At 42.9% G+C, this 23,411-nt stretch overlaps 1 protein-coding gene across 1 annotated transcript in view; it reads left to right on the forward strand.

The window, feature by feature from the left end:
- LOC127662315 (protein phosphatase 1 regulatory subunit 37-like) overlaps nucleotides 1-23,411 on the forward strand; it is a 60,354-nt gene that overhangs the window by 23,857 nt on the left and 13,086 nt on the right. The window contains exons 8-9 of the mRNA XM_052153445.1: nucleotides 6,998-7,139; nucleotides 7,559-7,722. Coding sequence (XP_052009405.1) covers nucleotides 6,998-7,139; nucleotides 7,559-7,722 — 306 coding nt within the window. The remainder of the gene's footprint in view (nucleotides 1-6,997; nucleotides 7,140-7,558; nucleotides 7,723-23,411) is intronic.

Raw genomic sequence — 23,411 nt, forward strand, 5'->3', positions numbered from 1 at the left:
GACGCACAGATGTCCGATATGCTTTCCCGGGCAGCCAACAGCGTGGGCCTGGATTGGAACCCTCCATCCTCCCCACAGCCATCACGGCTGAACGATTGGTTCTTGAGCGTGGGCGCTCACAGCCTCGCCCCGGTTCCTTTTTTCCCGGAGGTGCATGATGAGCTGACGTCTTCGTGGAGAGCACCCCTCTCCACTCGTCGCACCGCCACCTGCTCATCCGCCCTCGCCACCCTCGACGGCGGAGCGCGCCACGGGTACACGGAGATCCCCCAGGTGGATAGAGCTGTTGCGCTCCACTTATGTCCCGGAAGCACTACCACCTGGCGGGGCCGCCCTGTACTCCCTTCCCGGTCCTGTAGAGCAACATCTTCGCTCACCGCAAAGGCCCGGACGCGCCGCTTCCGCCCTGCATGCCATGGCTCTCCTGCAGGTCCACCAAGCCAAGGCACTTCGCAACATGCACGGGGGTGGCCCTGATCCCAACACGCTGCAGGAACTGCGCTCAGCAACCGACCTCGCCCTGAGAGCGACGAAGGTCACAGCGCAGGCACTCGGGCAGGCGATGGCCACCCTGGTGGTCCAGGAACGTCAGCAATGGCTGGACTTGGTTGAGATGCGTGAAGCTGACAAGACTCACTTCCTCAACGCCCCTGTCTCCCACTCGGCGACACAGTTGAGGACTTTGCCCAGCAGTTTTCCCTGGTGAAGAAGCAGACGGAGGCCATTTCGCACATCATGCCGCGCCGCAAGCTTGCCACCACGGCCCAGGCCCCACCTGCTTGCCGAGGGCGTCCTCCCGCGGCCAGAAGACCTTCTGCTCCACCCCAACCTGGGCCCAGCTCTCAGCCCCGGCGTCGAGCAAACCGCAGGAAGCGTACGCCCCCTGCCTCACAGACCCCTTCGAGGACCCGGAAGGCTCCCAAGCGTCCCTGAGACAGCGGACCCAGAGGAAGAGAAGTTAGCTCCGGAGGTGGTAAGACCACTCCGTCCCCCGGTGGAGGGCCGGGAGGAGAATCTTTTGTTTTTTCATTTGCCGCAGCCCCCCAAATTCTCAATAAAAGAGCTATTTCCTTTACCTCTGGGTCACATGGCCCACAAATGTGGGCGTCCAAAATACTCGTCCCCTTGGTGCCCCTAGCACGTATGGAGGACTAAACATGCAAAAATAATAAATAAATACATAAATAAATAAATTTAATAATAAGAAAATAAATAAAGGATAAATGTCTTGATAAAACAAATATAATTCGTTTTTAATGAAAGTTATTCCTGAATTTATTTTTGTATGACTTTTTTTTCCTTTATTTATTTTTTTCTCTTTTTATTTATTATTTTCTCTTTTTATTTTTATTCTTTAAAACATTTTTATTCTTTGATTTGTTTTTGTTTTTTTATTATTTATTTATGCATTCATTTATTTTTATATTTATTTATTCTCACATTTATTTATTTTTGTATTTATTCTTACAGTTCTGTCTCTTGTATGATAATGATGTGGGCGTGTCCTGCTCACCATTGGCTTATTGTAGATTGAAGCGTGTGCTCGATTACTCTTGACTTGTTTTGATGTGACGTTAGGTCATAGCCATATCGCGTGTAAACTAAAGCTATTCGTGGGGCTAAAAACATAAGAGCTTCAGTCAAGCCAAGATTATTTGGTTAAACTACAATCACAAAATAAATGGGGAGCTGTTTCTTCAACAAAACCACAAAATGAACAAGTTTCATAAATTATATGATTTAACCTTGTCCTTTTCTTTTTTTTCTGTGTATATAACTTCATATTTTGATGTCTGCAAATCCATAATATTGTTTACTGTTGTTATGATCATTGTAAAAGATACAACCATGCTTCATTTCCCTGATCGTTTATGCATGTATATAAATCTATAGCTGACGCTTCACATATATCTAGAGAGTTGCGCGACATGCTAATGAAGTCGATAACCACGCATCAAATAACTGTTTCATATAGAGTAGAGGTGCTTATTGATGTTTTAGGAGAGCTGTAGGCCGGTATGAATGTAGAAGCACATCCTGGATTGTTAAACTCTCAGCAAAACGAGTCAAAGGGTGCTAAGGTGGGACGTCCATCTGCTTCCGATAATACTATTGAGCTCTCGACCAATGATGCACTGGAGCTACGTAAGGACCGCCTCCCTCATTTCCATGTTGCACACAGAAAAGTAAAAATAAATACATGTATAAATAAATAAATATATTTGGGAATATATAAATATGGAAATAAATATATGTGGGAATAAATAAATATGCAAAATAAATTAACACATAAATAAAAAAAATATGCAAAATAAATGAATAAATAATTAAAAGCTAAAAAGAATAAAAATAAAGTTAAAAATAAATATAGAAAATAATAAAGGAAAAAAGTCATACAATAATACATTCAGGAATAAATTTAATTAAAAACTAATTATATTTGTTTTATCAAGACATTTATTCCTTTATTTATTTTTGTATTATTACATTTATTCATTTATTATTTATGCATGTTTAGTCCTCCATAAGCACGGAGCTTAGAGGCATGGCTTTCACTGCCCAGCTCGTCACGGTGGCTGCACCGGACCATCCGACTCGGTTACGCAATTCAGTTTGCCAGGTGTCCGCCCCCCTTCGTGGGTGTTCGTTCCTCTGCAGTGCACGGCGAACATGCCCACTCCCTGCGCGAGGAAATCGCCTCCCTTCTAATCAAGGACGCGATAGAGCCTGTCCCTCCGACCGAAACGAAGAAGGGTTTCTACAGCCCTTACTTCGTTGTACCCAAGAAAGGCGGCGGCATACGACCGATCTTGGACCTGCGAGTTATCAATCGGACCTTGTCCAAACTCCCGTTCAAAATGCTTACCCAGAAACAAATTCTATCTGGCGTCCGGCATCTAGATTGGTTTGCAGCGGTAGACCTGAAGGACGCGTACTTCCATGTCTCAATTCGCCCTCGACATCGACCCTTTCTACGGTTTGCGTTGGACGTCCAGGCCTATCAGTACAAGGTCCTCCCCTTTGGCCTGTCTCTGTCCCCTTGCATCTTCACGAAGGTCGCAGAGGCGGCTCTTGCCCCGCTACGAGGAGCGGGCATACGCATACTCAATTACCTCGATGATTGGCTCATTTTGGCCTCCTCGCAGGAATTACTATGCGCACACAGAGACCAGGTGCTCGAGCACCTCGGCCGTTTAGGGTTTCAGGTCAACTGGGAAAAGAGCAAGCTCACCCCAGTCCAGAGCATCTCTTTTCTCGGTTTGGAGTTAGACTCAGTCTCAATGACAGCACGTCTCTCCAACGAGCGTGCTAAGTCAGTGCTGGAATGCCTTGCTTCTTTCGAACCAGGCACCGTGGTCCCTTTGAAACGTTTCCAACGGCTCCTGGGGCATATGGCATCCTCAGCGGCGGCCACACCACTGGGGTTGATGCATATGAGACCACTTCAGCATTGGCTCCAGACTCAAGTCCCGAGCCGAGCATGGCGCCACGGCACGCACGGCGTGGAAGTTACCCCCGCCTGCCGCCAAACCTTCAAACCCCGGACAGACCTCTGCTTTCTACGGGCAAGAGTACCCTTGCAGCAGGTGTCCCGTCGCGTTCTGGTTACAACCGATGCCTCCAAATTGGGTTGGGGCGCCATGTGCAACGGGCGCGCAGCCGCAGGCCGGTGGAACCGAGGCCCGCTGCGCTGGCACATCAACTGCCTAGAGCTGCTGGCTGTTTTTCTTGCCCTGAAAAAATTTCTTCCGTTGATTCGTGGCAAGCATGTCCTAGTCAGGACAGACAGCACCACGGTGGTGGCCTACATAAACCGCCAAGGCGGAGTACGCTCCCTCCACATGTCACAGCTCGCCCGTCGTCTCCTCCTTTGGAGTCAGCAGCGACTGGAGTCACTGCGCGCCACTCACATACCGGGCAACCTCAATGTGATAGCGGACGCGCTGTCAAGGCAAAACTTGCCCGGCGGAGAGTGGAGGCTCCACCCCCAATCGGTCCAACTGATTTGGGACAGGTTCGGCAAGGCCCAGGTAGACCTGTTTGCCTCCCAGGAAACCTCCCACTGTCCGCTCTGGTATGCCCTCACAGAGGCTCCCCTTGGGACAGATGCTCTGGCGCACAGCTGGCCCACGGGGCTGCGCAAGTACGCTTTTCCCCCAGTGAGCCTTCTTGCACAGGTGCTATGCAAGGTCAGGGAGGACAAGGAGAAAGTCACTCTGGTGGCCCCCTACTGGCCCAACCGGACGTGGTTTTCGGATCTCACGCTCCTCATGACAGCCCCTCCCTGGCGAATTCCCCTGAGGAAGGACCTTCTTTCTCAGGGACGGGGCATGCTCTGGCATCCGCATCCAGACCTCTGGAATCTCCACGTCTGGTCCCTGGAAGGGACGCGGAGGATCTAGCCGGCCTACCTTCGGCCGTCATAGACACTATTAACCAAGCCAGAGCCCCTTCGACCAGGCATTTTTACGCCCTGAAGTGGCATCTGTTCGCGGACTGGTGTTCTTCCCGAGCCGAAGACCCGCAGAAGTGCGCAGTTAGGTCAGTGCTCGTGTTTCTTCAGGAGAGGCTGGAGAGGAGGCTGTCCCCCTCCACCCTCAAGGTGTATGTTGCCGCTATCGCGGCCCACCACGACACGGTAGATGGCAAGTCTCTTGGTAAGCACGACTTAATCGTCAGGTTCCTAAAAGGTGCCCGGAGGATGACTCCCTCCCGGCCTAACCTGTTTCCCTCCTGGGATCTCTCGGTCGTCCTTATGGGACTCCGGAGACCCCCCTTCAAGCTGCTTGACTCAGTTGGACTCAGGGCCCTCTCTCTCAAGACCGCCCTGCTGATCGCACTTGCTTCCATCAAGAGGGTCGGGGACCTGCATGCGTTCTCTGTTAGCGACGCTTGCCTGGAGTTCGGTCCGGCGGACACTTTCGTGATCCTAAGACCGCGACGGGGCTACGTGCCCAAGGTTCCTACCACACCCTTCAGGGATCAGGTGGTGAACCTGCAAACGCTGCCCCGGGAGGAGGCAGACCCAGCCCTTTCACTGCTGTGTCCAGTACGTGCCTTACGTATTTACCTGGACCGCACACAGAGCACCAGACGCTCTGAGCAGCTCTTCGTCTGCTTTGGGGGACAGCAGAAAGGGAATGCTGTCTCCAAGCAGATACTCGCCCACTGGGTTGTCGACGCCATTTCCCTGGCTTATCACACCCAGGCCGTGCCTCCCCCTTTGCAGGTCCGAGCCCACTCCACCAGGTGTGTTGCGTCCTCGTGGACACTGGCTAGGGGCATTGCCCTAGCAGACATTTGTAGAGCAGCGGGCTGAGCAACACCTAACACTTTTGCGAGATTCTACAATCTCCGAGTTGAGTCAGTATCGTCCCGTGTTCTCTCAGGTACCGAGCCCGTAGAACTCGGTGGCACGTCCACGATCTGACCGGGTGAATCGCTTGCACCCAGCGCCCTTCCCCCTAACCAGGGGAAACAGTGCGCCTTCTTTCCCAGGAGATCCCAGGTTTGGGACACTGGTTGACTCCTCCCTAGCCCTCGTGGGTCGCAGTTCTGTGGAGGAACTTGCCGACCCAAACCACTGCGGGTACCACTAGCTACCCTGTACTGGTATAGGTGCCCCACAGGTAAGGCCTCCTGTTCGGACTCCCCCTGTGTGTAAAACCACGGTTCTGTCCCCTCACGAGAGTTGACTCTGTGTTTTCCTTAGGCAGTTACAGCTGCCTCGGGTGCCGTGCTGTATGCTTCCCCCCTCTGCGAGGCTGTATCTACCACCGCACTACTGTTCCGCATAAGACCTAAGTATAGGCCATGCGATGTATTTGCCACTCAAAATTTGCCTCCCCTCCCGGGTAGGTGTGGCCTCCGCAGGGTTTTCTCCGCCCTAATAAGGGCTAAGACCCCCTTCCCTCAATGCGTGTAAGAGCCCCGGCCGTAGTGGCTCTATGCGAGAAACATAGAGAGAAAAGAGGCCCAGCCAGGCTGGCCCGTTCCCATGTTGGCGGCCGTCACCTTGTTCCCCCCTCCAGGGTAACGATAAGGAATCCTGATGGCTTAAATGGGGCATTGGGGAAGGGTACGTGCAGCCTGATACAGTTGGTCGTTCTGCACATTGGAATACCTGCTCGCTCCTGTATCAGCGGATCACGTACACGGCTCAGCGCATGGCTCTTTTTAAGTTGACCCCTAGTGTCGCTTCTCTGACACAACGTGGCGAGAGCGACAGAAGGGGAACGTCTAGGTTACGTATGTAACCTCCGTTCCCCGATGGAGGGAACGAGACGTTGTGTCTCCCCTGCCACGTCGCTGAGCCGAGCCCCTGTTGTGGCCGGACCATTTCCGGCTCCTCAGAAAAATCCTGAATGAACTCCCGTATTTGCGCCGCTTAAATACCCGTATGTCCGGGGGCGGGACATGCAAATACTGGTTGCCAACTCTCATTGGCCTTTTTTCATAGTTCAGAGGTGAATATCGGCGCTCAAGAGAGACCCCTAGTGTCACTTCTCTGACACAACGTCTCGTTCCCTCCATCGGGGAACGGAGGTTACATACGTAACCTAGACGTTTTTCTATGTGGGTGTTTACATTCTTGAGTGTTGTAACAATGACCCAAATTAACTGTTGATATTTAGGCTTGCTTTCTTAGTTGTCTGTTTTATTATTAATATTTTTTAAGCAGGAGACTAAGTAAGAATAATTAATGAGCGTAGCGAGCTGGCATTGTTTACGTTCTGTTATGCAACATGTCTTTTCCCTCATGTGCTCTGTTATCTCTTGCTTTATATGGCTGCTAATCGTGCTTCATAAATGACGCAGCTAATATGCTCTTGAGAGTCAATCTATTGCCTTTGCTGCATGCGTGACTCTTAAAGCTCTCAAAGTGACACATTTTCACCGTCCATAATTGCATTCAAATGCACAGAAAAATGGACAGTTTTGAAAAACACTCACAACAGAGCACGTTTTCTTAAACATACTGTTTTTATTTTTTCAGCCATGCTTAAAAACACTTGAAACGTTAAATCTCGGCAACAACAACCTTGAGAACAGAGGCATTCACACGTTAAAGGAGTCCCTAATGATCAATCACTCTTTATTGCAACTTGGCCTAGCATCCACAGGAATTACATGTGAGGGTAAGGTTCTTAATATTTCTTTTCTACATCATTGGCACTTCCTCTAATTCTATTTATCCTTTTCTTTCCAGTGCATCTCTGTTTTACTTTATAATTAAAAATAGTTCAACAATGAGATGAAAATGTTGTCATCATTTACTCCCCTTCATGTCATTCCAAACCCATGTAGATTGACTTTTGTTTATCTGTAGCGCACAAACAGGCAAAAAATTTGGCTCAGTCACCATTTACTTTCATTGTATGGAACAATATGTTTTGAAAGTGAATGGTGACTGAACCTAACAGTCAAGGTAATATTTTCTTTTATAGTCTCCATTCAGTCATATCAGTTTGGAACGATGTATGGGTGAGTACATGATAGAATTGTAATATTTGGTTGAACACTGCCTGTAAAGTTGTGCTTTTTCTCGGCATGCCAGGTGCTGTGACTTTGGCAGAGATCCTTGCTGAAAATCTACAGATACAATGTCTGGACGTACGGCACAACCAGGTGCTAGCTGGAGGGCTCATGGCTTTATCACTGGCCCTGAAGATCAACCATTCACTTATCAGACTGGACCTTGACCAGAACCTCAAAGAGAAGGTCAGATTTCAGCAGTATTTACTTAATCCAGATGATGTGGTTCATACTGTCCCACAAAGGCAAAACACAGTGCCTACACCAACACTGAAACTGAGCAAAACTGGCTCCAAAGTTACTTGGTTTTAGTGTTGATTCTGTGGATGATGCAGTGTCAGTCATAGTCTAAGAGACCTGATTTTGGTAAAAACACAGTTTTGACTAAATCATGTGTAGTCAATGCATTTTGCCTTGGCGTGGCAGAATGATGATTCAGGATACAGATGATAATTAGATTCAGAAAACATCAGTTCATATATTTCTTCAACTTTGGGATGAATTGTTAGTTTTCCAATCACACTCACAATCATTATGAAGAACATTTCTTGTTTCCAAAGTTAAAATTAGATCTTTGTCCCAAGTTCATATTCAAAGGGGAGATTTACCATCTGAACACACGCAAAGATCTACAAACTGTTGCTGGTGTATCAGAGGTGCTGCTTCACACATTGTTGAAAAAGCCCTGAAAAAAATACACCACAATTTAAAAACATGCCATTGCTAGAAGAGAGAAAAAAAAGTTGCCATCTGTTTGTCATGATTTTATCTCCTCTTTCTTATTTGCATATTAAAGCATTAATTAACGTCTTGATGGGTCAGAATGTTCTTTTTTAAACATATTTTAAAGCTCATCTTGCTTGAAACTGAACTTGTTTTATTTTTCTTATCAGTCTTTTTGTTTTATTATTCGAATGATGTCGTCCCATCAAACAGTTACACCTCAAAATATATTTTCATCGATAAATGGCTAGAAACATGCCATCTGTCTTAAATGTCTAAAAATGTGTCATATATAAGCTCAGCTGAAACAGAGGACGACATTATTAACATTTCCACCATGATAGATTACAGCAGGATGGTATTTAACCAATGTAGAATGAGACATTTCAGTGTGGCAGTACAAGAAGACACACTGCTGGGTTTTGTCTGGGCCAGGCACAACGTGGGACGATTGTATTAAAAAGCAAATCTTTCCATCAGAAATCAGCAGGTGGTCAGATCAAGTGTTCTGATTCAGTTTCGTGAAATTCCCTGGGCCTGTGAAAAGCGAAAATGTCATTCTTCAAAAGAAAAGTGCATGTGAATAAGTGTGGCATGATTTTACATGTGCATATTTGAAATGCGAGGAAGGTGGCAGGGAAGGAATTTAGGTCCATGGGTCTTTGTTTACAACATTTTATTTTGCATGTCTGTTGAAGCCCAAATCTATATCATCATTTGCCTATTTGGTGTTAATTATTAATGGATTACTGCCCTAAAATATTCATTGTGTGAGCCTTATGAAGTACAGTATTCAGAGAGTATGAGTTATTTTTTAAGTAAAGGATTTTCATTTAGCGAAATAATGGGTGTAGGTGAGAAACAGATCATTATTTGAGTATCTTTTTTTTTTCTCTATAAATTCTCCTCCCTGCCCAGTAGATGGTGATATTCAAGAATGTGAATCAGCAAAAACAAATTAATAATAATTTGAAAGTGGAGTTTGATAGTAAAAAGGGCTTAAATATTGATCTGTTTCTCACCCACACTTATCATATAGCTTCTGAAGATATAGATTTAATCACTGGAGTCTTATTGATTACTTTTATGCAGCCTTCATGTGCTGTTGGAGTTCAACATTTTGGTACCATTCATTTGCATTGTGATATTTTTTGAGATATTCTTCAAAAATGGTAGTTTGTGTTTAGTAGAAGAAAGAAAGTCATACACATCTGGGATAGCATTAGGATGAGTAAATGATGAGAGAATATTAATTTTGGGGTGAACTATTCCTTTAACATACAAACAATTCATACATTTTATAAGGGAAATCAACACATAGGAAATAAATGAACATGAGCTAACCATATCTAATATCTCAGTTTTCACTGGTAATGAGATTATATGGGGAGCAAATTGAGACTTTTTTATGAAATATGCATTTTTCTCTCTCAAAAGGAATAGATCCTAGTGATTTTACATGTTTATTCTCTAGAGTTTCAGAAGAGATTGCAACAGATCTCAGATATGCTCAGATTTGCCAAGATATCAAAATCTGTCATTTGAAGTCATTGATTTCAACAATCGACTCAACTATGAACTAAAAACATCATCAAGTTGTCCCAAGACCACATTTTATGGTCTATGCTATCTATATTAATTTCATTTGCTGTATTTTGTCTCATTTGTGCCTATTTTCCTAAGGAACTTTAGGAGAAAGTTCTGAGACAGAGCTGGCACTTAAAGGGATAGTTCACCCAAAATGAAAATTCAGTTATTATCTACTCATCCTGATGTTGTTCCAAACCTGTATGATTTTCTTTCCTCCATTGAACACAAAAGGAGATGTTAGACAGTATGTTATGTCTCAATCACCATTCAGTTTCATTGCAATTGTTTTTTTCCATGCAATGAAAGTGAATGGTGACTGGGGCTGTCATTCTGCCAAATATCTCCTTTTGTGTTCCAGGACAAAAGAAAGTCATATGGGTTTGGAACAACATAAGAATAAGTACATCATGACAGAATATTCATTTTTGACTAATTATGAGTTAGGGTTTTGCATATTTTCTCTATCTGGTTATACATATTTTTTTTTTTCTTTGACACTCAGGTATTAATTTCAAACTAGGCAATGCTAAAAGCTGTCTTGTTCTTCAACATACTGTACATTTACAATAGAGCAATCAATTTATTCCACTTGCTGTTTGTTTGGGCAGGGTGCAGTCAGGTTGCTGTGATGTCTCTCATAAAGCATCATTAAAGATACATGTGGGGCTGTGGAGGGGCAGGTGGTCTTTTGGGAAAGGCTCTAAGTGGAACTAAGAGTTGGTTAGTATTTGTGGTCGGTCATGGCGTCTGACTCTCTGATGGCTGGAGTTGAGTGAGTGAGCAGACAGAGAGCAGGTTCCTGCTCATAGGACTGCTTATGATGGGATTAACACACACACACACACACACACACACACACACACACACACACACACACACACACACACACACATGTTGTGTTTCCATGTTTTATGGGGACTTTCCATAGACATAATGGTTTTTATACTGTACAAACTTTATATTCTATCCCCTAAACCTAACCCCACCCCTAAACCTAACCCTCACAGAAAACGTTCTGCATTTTTACATTTTCAAAAAACATAATTTAGTATGATTTATAAGCTGTTTTCCTCATGGGGACCGACAAAATGTCCCCACAAGGTCAAAAATTTCGGGTTTTACTATCCTTATGGGGACATTTGGTCCCCACAAAGTGATAAATACACGCTCACACACACACACACACACACACACACACACACATTGTTGCAGCTATCATTATGAGGACTCTCCATAGACATAATGATTTGTATACTGTAAGAATTATAAATAAACCCTACCCCTCAACCTAACCCTCACAAAAAACGTTCTGCATTTTTACAATTAAAAAAACATCATTTAGTATGTTTTTAAAGAGATTTGAATTAAGGAGACACTAGAAATGTCCTCATAAACCACATTTATAGCATAATACCCTTGTATTATCAGTTTGTAACCTAAAAAATGTCCTTGTAAAACCACCTAACCCCCCCACCCCCACACACACCTCTCCGACACACTTCCAGACTCGCTGACTGCAAACAATATGAATTAAGTTCTTTGAGGTATCATAGTTTAATCAAAAAAACAAAGTTTGTGAGCAACATGTTCAATATTTTAGTGATACTTTCACAGAATCTTCTCCTATCAACTTCTCATGGTTTTAGGGCATGAAAACAACAGCAAACAGGCAGTCTGCATGTGTCATATTCTCATCAAAGCTAGCATATCACAGTTCTCTCAACTCTCTGTTTCTTTGCATCTGCTCTCACTGTCACAGAGAAAATTGAACTTGTTACCAGTCTCTTGTTGTTGAAGTTAATCTGCTTAGCATGCTATAGTTTTTAGCTAGAGAAGATGCAATATTGAATTTGATGCAAACAATATTGAGGCTGTGAAGGATCTGTTTAAGAGGGAAGGGAATCGGAAGGAAATTAACCATACTGGTTCCAGTTCTCATTCCCATTTACGATTCCAGTTCTTTAAAAATTTCATTAACGATCTTTGTAGTAATTTTGAGAAATAAATCATTTGAAAATTCTTATTGCATTTATTACCCTGTGTGCCAAATGATGAGATTAATTTCAGATTTCATCAGAACAGATGTAACCAATCATACATGATTAAATGAATTATTTGTGGTTCAATAAGTGATTCAGATTCATTAATGAAAGAACCGTCTTATACATGTTTGCTGAAGCAGTGCTTGTTCAGGAACTGTTTACAGAACATAAAGTCATAAAAATAGTTTGGTTCTAGATTTATTCATCCAGTTTTGTTGTTTTTGTTGCTGTTTTTGGAACTATATACACTCACCTAAAGAATTATTAGGAACACCTGTTCAATTTCTCATTAATGCAATTATCTAATCAACCAATCACATGGCAGTTGCTTCAATGCATTTAGGGGTGTGGTCCTGGTCAAGACAATCTCCTGAACTCCAAAATGAATGTCAGAATGGGAAAGAAAGGTGATTTAAGCAATTTTGAGCGTGGCATGGTTGTTGGTGCCAGACGGGCCGGTCTGAGTATTTCACAATCTGCTCAGTTACTGGGATTTTCACGCACAACCATTTCTTGGGTTTACAAAGAATGGTGTGAAAAGGGAAAAACATCCAGTATGCGGCAGTCCTGTGGGCGAAAATGCCTTGTTGATGCTAGAGGTCAGAGGAGAATGGGCCGACTGATTCAAGCTGATAGAAGAGCAACTTTGCCTGAAATAACCAATAACAACCGAGGTATGCAGCAAAGCATTTGTGAAGCCACAACACGCACAACCTTGAGGCGGATGGGCTACAACAGTAGAAGACCCCACCGGGTACCACTCATCTCCACTACAAATAGGAAAAAGAGGCTACAATTTGCAAGAGCTCACCAAAATTGGACAGTTGAAGACTGGAAAAATTTTGCCTAGTCTGATGAGTCTCGATTTCTGTTGAGACATTCAGATGGTAGAGTCAGAATTTGGCGTAAACAGAATGAGAACATGGATCCATCATGCCTTGTTACCACTGTGCAGGCTGCTGGTGGTGGTGTAATGGTGTGGGGGATGTTTTCTTGGCACACTTTAGGCCCCTTAGTGCCAGTTGGGCATCGTTTAAATGCCACGGCCTACCTGAGAATTGTTTCTGACCATGTCCATCCCTTTATGGCCACCATGTACCCATCCTCTGATGGCTACTTCCAGCAGGATAATGCACCATGTCACAAAGCTCGAATCATTTCAAATTGGTTTCTTGAACATGACAATGAGTTCACTGTACTAAAATGGCCCCCACAGTCACCAGATCTCAACCCAATAGAGCATCTTTGGGATGTGGTGGAACGGGAGCTTCGTGCCCTGGATGTGCATCCCACAAATCTCCATCAACTGCAAGATGCTATCCTACCAATATGGGCCAACATTTCTAAAGAATGCTTTCAGCACCTTGTTGAATCAATGCCACGTAGAATTAAGGCAGTTCTGAAGGCGAAAGGGGGTCAAACACAGTATTAGTGTGGTGTTCCTAATAATCCTTTAGGTGAGTGTATATATATATATATATATATAATTCTTTCACATCAAACTACACTCCATACCCCAAAAAGGCAAAGCAAAAACCAGATTTTTGATAACTTTGCAAATGAATTATAAAGAAAAAATAAATAAATATCACATTGACATACATATCTATACAGTATATGTATATATGCTGGGCTGACTGACTGATGATCACTGACAATTTTAAATGGTATTTACTCTTGACTTCAGTCTCGTAGTCTTAGTAGCTTTTCCACTGTGTTTATTCATGACTATCCATAACCCCATCTGCTACTGATACCACATGACATCTTTTAGAATCACTTAAACAGTACAGAGTACTTGTAAATAGACTCTTCATAAAGTTTACCCCTGTGCCCACAAAACTTTGAGGTGGAATTATCTACGCAGTTTAGAAATAAACCTTCTGTCTCTTTGCATCCACAATCCACATGCAGTCTTGTTCATTTCCTAGTGTAGTTTGGGGGGCAAAACAGGCATATTTGCCAGCTGTGTAATTTACTGTGTCATTCATTTGCATAGTAAAGCATTAATTAGCCCCTCTGAGTGCTAGAGCAGGAATAGTGTAATCACTGGACGTGTAGTCGCAGGGGACGTGTCTGTGTTTGGGTCTGAGGGGAGGCCGAGAGGAGAGCGCGGGAGTCTCTGGGTGCTTGTGTTGACCATGCGGCGCGCGCTTGTCTGCTTTGTGTTTTGTCTCACTCTCTCTTTCCTGCCGGAGGGTGAATGAGGAGGTTACGCTGCTCAGTTTTTCAGCTTTTTCCAGACCCTTTGAAGTGTCACACATGATCTGTCTCTTTGTCATTTTAATAGCTTTACACTCCCACGTCAGTGCAGTCAGAGGTGCGATCAACAGTTTCACAGGAAGTGGAGGTTGTTGGGGGTTTTTTTCATCCTCTTTTCCATTTGAGGGTGAAAAGGGGGATGGGAGTATAGGATTGTGGGTAGAGCAATTGACGAGCGATGAAGGCCTTTTTAGAGGCTTGTATACTATTTTTATAGAAAGTAAGAAGAAAGAAATATATTAAGGGTTTAGGTAAATAATGACACAAGGGTGAGTAAATAATGTCCGATTTTTTTAATCTTTTCCTTAAATTTTTTTATACTAATGCATATAGTTGCTTTTGCATGTGGCCATACAGACAGGTGCGGTAAATGTCCAGTAAAGTGTGAGATTCTCGTGCTTCAGTGTTTCTTTGTTGAGCTGTCTCAGAAGCCTTTGCCTGGAACACATTGGCTCACATTTTGATAGGAGTAGATGCTATCTTTTCCCTCTACTCCACTAAAAATGGCCCATAGGATGAGTTGGTCCATCAGAATTTCAGAATCTCCCTCTGGGCATGTCCTCCTAATCCATGCTCAAGTGCTCTGAGTCAACAGTCACCCACGCTGTGGCTCATCTGAATATCATGAAACCCTTGAGTCACTGCCTTTATCAGGGGGCATTAGCCACCAAGAACCTTCCTTTCCCTTTCAAATGAATAAAGCTGAGACAGTGGCATGGCCTCGGTATGAATATGGAGGTTCTGTTAGGTCTTCATCCTGTCTGTCTGTGTGTCTGTCTGTCTGTCGAGGAGAGAACCTCCATATTCTTGGCCTAGTTCACCCTGAATCCAACCAATTTGCTTCTGAGCTCTGCATACTACTAGAAAATGTCATGTAGCACACTTTTGGGTTTGTTTTAGTTTAACATTTTTTTTTTTTTTTTTTTGTTGTTGAATGAAATACTTTACACATGGTATTCAATAAAAAGGTACTTTATCTCATTTGATTTTTTTCTCTTTTGTTTGACACTTGATGGACGCAAACCAAAAGATTTGATTACTCACAGCAAAAACAGCTTTTATGTAACAATTACTTTTAAAACAAAATACTTAAAATAACAGACATAAAACAGACAGTTCTGACTGTAAATTAATGCAAATAGTTGAAATATGCACTTTTACTTACCCTCTTAATGCCCAGTTCTACCTCCATCCGTCTCCTGCCTGTCTCTGGCTAATCATCAGAGGTGAGGATGACCTATATACACTGATAAACAATCAATAGTTAATCTTTAATATGCATTTAACACACCACTTGTGCTTCCAGTATAAACTCATTTTGTATATGGATTTTTAATTGGTTTATTCAGGTTAACTCGGGAAGCTACCTAAAAACACACATCACAAATCAGGTTTGTGCACAGCATGCATTAAGTCAATGTCCTGGCAAATGTCTTATGTAGGTACTCTGGGTAATATATAACCATGTGGTGGGACATTTGTGTCAATGACAAGCCACCATGACTGACGACAGGATTACGACAGGATTATGGTTTGCCAATTTGTCTTGGTGTACTAAAAATAATGAAATAAAATGTACAGTTAAATTGAACAACTCCTGGCTTGTTACAAATTTCCTGAGCAGTGGCTGTTGATAGTGGTCACATATCAGATGCCTAGGCAGTGCTTCTAGCAGATGCATTGTCTGTCTTTCTTTATGTCTGTCTGTCTGTATGTCTGTCTATCTATCTGTCTGTCATTCAATCTCTGTCTGTCTGTCTGTCTGTTTTTCCATCCAACCATCCATCTATCTGTCATCTCTCTTTTTCTTTATATCAATCCATCCATCCATTCATCCATCTTTTTTTTCTATTCATCATCCATGATTTCTCTTTTTTCTTTCTATCTATACATCCAGATCTCACTTCTTCTTTCTATCCATCCTTTCATTAATCCTTCCATCCATCCATCCATCCATCCATCCATCCATCCATCCATCCATCCATCCATCCATCCATCCATCCATCCATCCATCCTGATCTCTTTTCTATCCATCGATATAGATTTATCTCTCTTTCTATTCATCCATCCATTCATCCATCCATCCAAATGTATATTTTTCTTTCTATCCATTCATTCATCCATCCATCCATACATCAATACATTCATCCACCCAGATTTCTATTTTACTTTCCATCCATTTATATTTTTTGTATATTTACATCCATCCATCCATCCAGATTTCTCTCTTTCTTTCTTTCTTTCTTTCTTTCTTTCTTTCTTTCTTTCTTTCTTTCTTTCTTTCCATCCATTCATCCAGATCTCTCTCTTTTTATCTATCCAGGTTTCTCTTTTTCCTTTTATCTCTCTGAGTTTCTATTTTTCTTTCATCTATCTAGATTTCTCTCTCTATCAGTGTCTCCCTTGCCTGGGTAGATCACAGGAGCCCTCTGTTTGTCCCCATGACTTTTAGTGTTAGTATAGTAGTTAATGTGTGTGCCCACTAAAGGCAGGGTTGGGGTGTGATGGGGTGGGCAGGGCATTGCCTGTGCTCGTCCATGTCTCTGTCACACTGGCATGGGCTGCCTGGGCTCCATGGAGGGGAGATAATTGGATTTGTTGTCACCTCCAGTTGCTGCCAGGAGCGGGTGTCTGCTCCGGTTAGTGATGAAGATATCACCATGACAGGGACACTGGGAGAGGATCAGCTTGTGTGTTGGGCACCATAATCAATGCTCCAGAACTGCCATGTCAAAGTGAATAGGCATAGGCCAGCTGTTTCCCTGCCCATGTCCTCAGGCCAGGCCAAAGTTTGCCAGAAGTGAGGGGAAAGTGGGCATATTTCCATGCCAACTTTGCCAAGGCTCCAGGTCCAGCAGAGAGGAGAAGAAAAAAGAGAAGTTGATCTCTGGCTGAATAGTGCTTGATGTTTGATTTGAGTTGTTCCATGTGCCCTGCAGTTCCTGTGAAAGTGTTTTAGGCCCAGACCAGGGCATCATGCCACAGTAGACAAGCATGGCAGACATCCAGGGATGGCACCTGCTTGGCGTGCGTATGACTTAATGATGGACTCACAGGTGAGCGGCCCCAGATGTAATCAGTAATTAACTCCCAGCCACTCCATCACCACAGCTTTGGGTCTGAACCGAGAAAGGCTGCCACGTCCTACATACATGAATTCTCTTTCAAACACTCCCTGCACATGCCTGGCAACAACTGTTTTGATGTTAATTCTTGATGATGATTTGTTATCAGCTGCAAAAAATGGTCAAGATAACGATCAAAGAACATATTTAAAATCAGCGGTCAAATATGACTACACTGGTATCATAAAATGTGCTTCTTTACCTCATATTACACACACACACACACACACACACATGGTTTTTAGGTTTGGAACAATATGATGGTGAGTAATAAATGTTTGCATAAACAATGTATATTGGCTTGTTTAGCTAATGTGCATGCACTTTCTCAAATTGATTGACATTTTACTTGTTAGGCGGGACATCCTTTCTACATCCATTGACCGTTGTGTGTTCCAGTTTCTCCCATTCATTTTAATAGAAGTGAACTGTCTCTCCTAAATAGTCTCTAATGTCACACAGTCTGCCCATGTTAGCATCTGCCTAATTTGTCAAGCTTCTACCAAGTGTCAGATTAATTTGCACCAAAAAACAATTTGATATGACTTTTGAGCTTGTGAGTTTGATTTATTTTTAAAATTACTATAAGTCTCGAGATAAAAAAAAATGTCCAGGAGATCTCCTTTAGGAAATTTAAAGGGACCTTTAAAAGAAAATGAAGAGCAGTTCAGGTGCTTCAGTGGAATGGGAAGGTGAATTATATTTATTCCTGGAAGTCCTGCCTCTGTCAGACTGACCTCCATTCGGCAATCTTGGCATGCTGTTTTCCATTTTCTTGTCATCTAGTCTATACCCATTCTCTAAGCACTCAGTTAGCTGTCATTTAAACACTGGCAGACCGCAAGAGTGAGAGACAGAGCAAACAATTGTGCTGTGTGCTCAGTGGTACATTAGTGTAGCTGTTTGCATTCAGTGTTTGTGAGGTCATGTCAGTAGCATTGGGGTTCTGACGTGAAACCTGATTCTGTTTTTGGAGAGTGACTGCATCTGTAATTGGTGGAAATATGGGTTTGGTGGGCCTAGACATCCCTGTTCCCTAGAGATCAATTACAGAAAGACTCATTCAGCTCAGTGTATTCACATGAACACCATAAGAGCAGGGATAGTGTGCTTTTTAAAAAAGTATTACGGGATAAACCGTATGTCCCAGTAAAGACCTCATCAGTGACAATTTGTATGCATTTACACAGACAGGTGTAGGTTTCGTCTTTTGCTACTGTTGTTTTAACTCATTCCTCATGTTTTTAATCACACCATTACAAAAAATAAAAAAGTGCTTGGAGTGGAGTTTGAACACAACAGGTAACATGTTTTTTTTTTTACATATTCACATTAAACATTGTTCACGCAAAAAACAATTACTCACCATGATACTCACCAACATTGTTCCAAACCCATTTGAATTTCTTTCTCCATGGAACAAAAAAATTAGGTGTTTGGTAGCATATTTTCTTCCATGCAATAAAAGTATTGGTGACTGAGGCTAGCATTCTGTTTAACATCTTATGTTGTGTTCCACAGAACAAAGAAAGTCATACAAGGTTGGAACAACATGAGAGTGAGTAAATTATTTTTGTGTGAATTAGGCATATCCCTTTAAAAACACAAAAAGTCTCAAATCAGACTAGCTAAAAGCTAAGGTGTTGTCTTACAGAAACCTGCACGTATGATCTGAAGTCTGAAGTGTTATTTATATCCCTCCAAGCACATATTTGAAATAAAATATTTCTTGTAATTCTCTTTCTCTCTTTCAAGGTTTTTGGCATTTGTAGTGTAAAGAGCTAGCAGCGTTTAGGTCCGCCAAACCTTGCGAAAATAATGAATGCCAGAATGTTTCTAATCACTGAATCATTCATGCTGTATAATTTGCTGTAAACAGCCAAGGTGCATCCTTGATTTACAGTTTGCTCAGAGATCCTTGACACTTAGCAAATGAAAAACACTCCATATATACATTGAGGCTCCAGTTTATCGCTTAGAAAAGAATTCAAAACATAACTTTTCATAGCGTCTCTTCTAACTGGTCACCTGGAACTTTGTGCAAATCTAAACTGATACATAATAATGCCAAAGGATTGGAATTTTTATCTCAAACATTGAAAGGAAATATTAACCTCACTGTAAATACAGTACTAAGACTGCAGAAGCTTTTACACTACAAAAAAATGCTTTTATTTAAAACAAGTAAAACACATTTAAAGGGATAGTTCAGCTATATATGCAATGAAAGTGAATGATGACTGAAGCTAACACTTTTTAAAATGTCTTTAAATCAAGCAAAAAACAAAAAAAAAAACAAAAAAAAAAAACAACAAAAAAAAAATCTTCCAATAAGGTAAGCAAAAATGAAACTCACATAAAAATATAGTGACTAAAATATTATTTAATAATAACAATAATAAAATTTTTTTGTTAAAAAGTAAAAAAAAATAAATAAAAAAAAATACAAATGTGCTAATCTTAAGAATTTTGTGTCATTTTAAGATTAATTAATATATATATATATATTTTGTGGCTAGATATTTATTTGTAATAATTATTTTTACTTATTTATTTGTTTATTTGTTTTGCTTACCCAGTAGGATATGTCTTGTTTTGCTTGTTTCAAAATGGGCATTTTGTGTCTATAGTAAATGTAGAAATAAACATTTGAAACATGTAGTATATGTTACTAATGAAATTGACAATGTTTTTTGTTTATCAAAAATATCTTGTTCTTCAAAAAAGGTTGTTCACCCAATAATTACTAGGTCACTGCTTGACCACTTGGTGGTTGCTGCTGTAGAAAGACTAACTAAACTGTGCCCAATAATCTTTTTTTCCAAAAAGACAATTGCAAGTGGGGTGGCCAACGGGGTGTCCAGGCATTGGTCCATGATGGCTATGGTCACCCCTGGCCACCCTCTAGCTCCACCCCTGTTCAGAACAAGATTATTCATCAAATAAACAATTTCAAGACACATTTCCTCTTAAAAGTCTTAAAATGTTGCTTTTCAATTGATTTTATCTTTTTTTTTTTTTTTTTTTTTTTTAAGGACAACCAGATAACTTTAAATGGAAATTAAAACAAATATTCTGATTAATAATAGGATTATTTTGCAGTGCAAAAGGTGTGTTTCTGGAAAAGATTTCAGTACACATTCTGTCATTTGTTCACCATTCCTCTTGTGGTGACCTTGCCCTACCTTCTCTCCTCCAGACAGAGAGTGTTAGATGGATTTCTGTGACCATTACAGATGGCACCCAATCTTCATACTGTGCATCGAAATGACTTAAAATCAGCACTGGCAAGAATGGACGATAGGGCACCCATAGTTATGTGCTGGCTAATGTGGCTAGGGTGGGCTTCTTCTCACTCGTTCTTGTGCATGTCCCTGGCTTCTTTATCCTCTTCTAAAGTATGTCTTTATCCTTTTATTAAAACATTTCTCTCCTTTACTTACAGTACCTCTCTGTCTTTCTCTCACTCTCTCTCTAATGTGGAATTTCAATGCTCCCCCTTTGAATGATTGGATGTTATTGTCATAGTTGAGCAGAGGGACATGCATTTTGAAATTAAAGGCAGTGTTTCATTTCTGTTTTTAAATTCAAATGAAATAGCATGCCTCTTGAGCCTTGCTTTTCACTATTGCAGTTTTGGTCTTCTCTTTTATTTTTGTGAATTCACCCCCCTTGTGGAACCGGGTGTGTGCCAATTTCAAAGGCTCCCTGACCCTCCCCCACCCCTGAATGTCATAAACATGGTGCATGTAATTTGACATACATATTCACACATAAAAAAACATCCTTGTTCCCTCCATCCCTGATGGAGGGAACAAGACATTGTATCGGTAGTGACACTAGGGGTCACTCTTGAGAACCCGAGACACCTTTGATCTTTGATAAAAGGCCAGTGGGAATCGGCGAGTGGAATTTGCATGCCCCTCCCCCAGACATAAGGGTATAAAAGGAGGGGACATGCATACCGCTCATTAGCGTTTGTGCTGAGGAGCCGAAAATAAGGTCCCGGCCATTTCAGCGGGTAGTTCATCGTTGTGGCAGGAGGGACACAACGCCTTGTTTCCTCCATCAGGGAACAGAGGTTATGGCAGTAACCAGGACATTCCCTATCTGTCACTCACTCGAAGTTGTGTCAATGTAGTGACACTTGGGGTCACCTACAAAAATGCCACAACTAGCTGAACTGGGTTACGTGGATCGGCGGTGCGAGACGGGCAGACTGCTGTGTGCCACATAGCCAGCGCACCGGGCCGGCCCGTAACCTCCCCTGACGCTAGTGTGAGTGTTGAAGAGGCGGCGACAGATAGGCATGATGGCCACACGATGTGTGCCATGACGCCATGCCCATCTTGGGACTCGAGTCCGGAGCCAGTGCTCAAGCGGTCTCATATGCATCAACCCGAGCGGTTTGGCCACCACCGAGGATGCCATATGTTGGACTCCGGGGTGGAACTACCCCCGTGCATTTCTTTCAGTACCTTGTCTTGGTGGACTTGCAGGAGAGCCATGGCATGCCGGGCGGAGGCGGCTTGTCCGGCAGTGCCATAGGCTTTAGCTGTCAGGGAAGAAGTAAAGCTAGAGGCCTTGGATGGGAGCTTCGGGAGCCCATGCCAGGTGGCGGCGTTACGTGGGCACAGGTGCACCGCAAGTGCCTTATCCACTGGGTGTATCGCCGAGTAACCCCTGGCTGCTCCGCCATCGATGCTAGTTAGGGCGGGGGAGCCGAGAGATCAGGACCAGGCAGAGAAAGGTGCCTCCCATGAACTCGTCAGCTCCTCTGCACTTCTGGTAAGAAAGGCACTGGGGCGGGGCATAGTTGTAAGCGTAGGTAGAAGGACTGAGGCAGGGAGCCGCTGGGGTGGCTTGCTTTCTTACGAAAGTGAGCTGCGTCCGCAACGTTGCCATAGTCATGGCCTCACAATGATGACATGACGCATCCACGAAAGATGTCTCGGTGTGGGCGGTGCCCAGGCACGAAAGCCAGTGATAGTGGCCATCAGAAGGCAAGAGGTATCGACCGCAACCAGGAATAACACACAATCGGAAAGGCATCTTTAAAAAGACGCATCTTCCGATGTGTGCCGCTCTTTTAGAATATACTCTTTTGTGAGGGAAAATGCTCTTTTAGAATATACTCTAGATCTACTGTAGCACCCAGGGGTGATCTCTGCAGTGCACCCGTGCAGAGAGGGGAGAAAGACACTTTAATGCGCCTTAAGGATCCAGCAGAGGTGAGGGATGGAAATTGCTTGACTCAGCTTGAACCATTGACCGTTCGGCTCCGAAGAGAAAATCTAATGAGCGGTATGCACGTCCCCTCCTTTTATACCCTTATACCCGGGGGAGGGGCATGCAAATACCACTCGCCAATTCCCATTGTCCTTTTAGCAAAGATCAGAGGTGTCTCGGGCTCTCAATAGTGACCCTAGTGTCACTACATTGAAACAACATCGAGTGAGTGACATACAGGGAACAACTGTTATGATGTAAAGACACTCTAGAAGTATCGGTCTGCCTATAATGATGAGCTGAAATTTGTCTACTGAGGTTTCACCACGTGCCACCCTTCTTGCCCTGAATGGCGACGATTCTTCCAGCACCTCTCAACCCTCAACCTCTCCATCCCCACCTTTATATTTCATATCACCTATACCAATCATTTAAAAATGTACTTTATTTTTATTTATTTAGTCCAGGGTGGGGGATCAAGTCTAGTCCTGTGCTCGAGTCCCTCCGTTATGGACAGCACGGCAAATACGCTGACCGTAATGTGCTCCATGTGATTCATCAGAAATACTTTTGAGTGGACATCAATGTACAAACTGTTTTTTCTTTTTTGCTAGCATGATGCTGTAGTTACGGCATCTACCATCAGTTGCAACATCAAGATTCAGTCTTATTCCAACCTAATATCACATTGTTGAATATTTCTAAACAGGTGGATTGATGTCTCAGACTGTCTTAGGCTAAATAAACAGAGGAGTTTAGTGGGGAGGGAAGCCATTAGGTTAGATCTGCACGGCAAATAATCTCTTTTCAGCCAGACGTAAGAACAAAGCCTATCTGCTCATCGCACTGTGATGATATTTAAATGTAAAGCTGTGCAGATCAATTAAATTAGCTGTGGCTTCAG

This window comes from Xyrauchen texanus, chromosome 22 (assembly GCF_025860055.1).
Source record: "Xyrauchen texanus isolate HMW12.3.18 chromosome 22, RBS_HiC_50CHRs, whole genome shotgun sequence".
NCBI lineage: Eukaryota > Metazoa > Chordata > Actinopteri > Cypriniformes > Catostomidae > Xyrauchen > Xyrauchen texanus.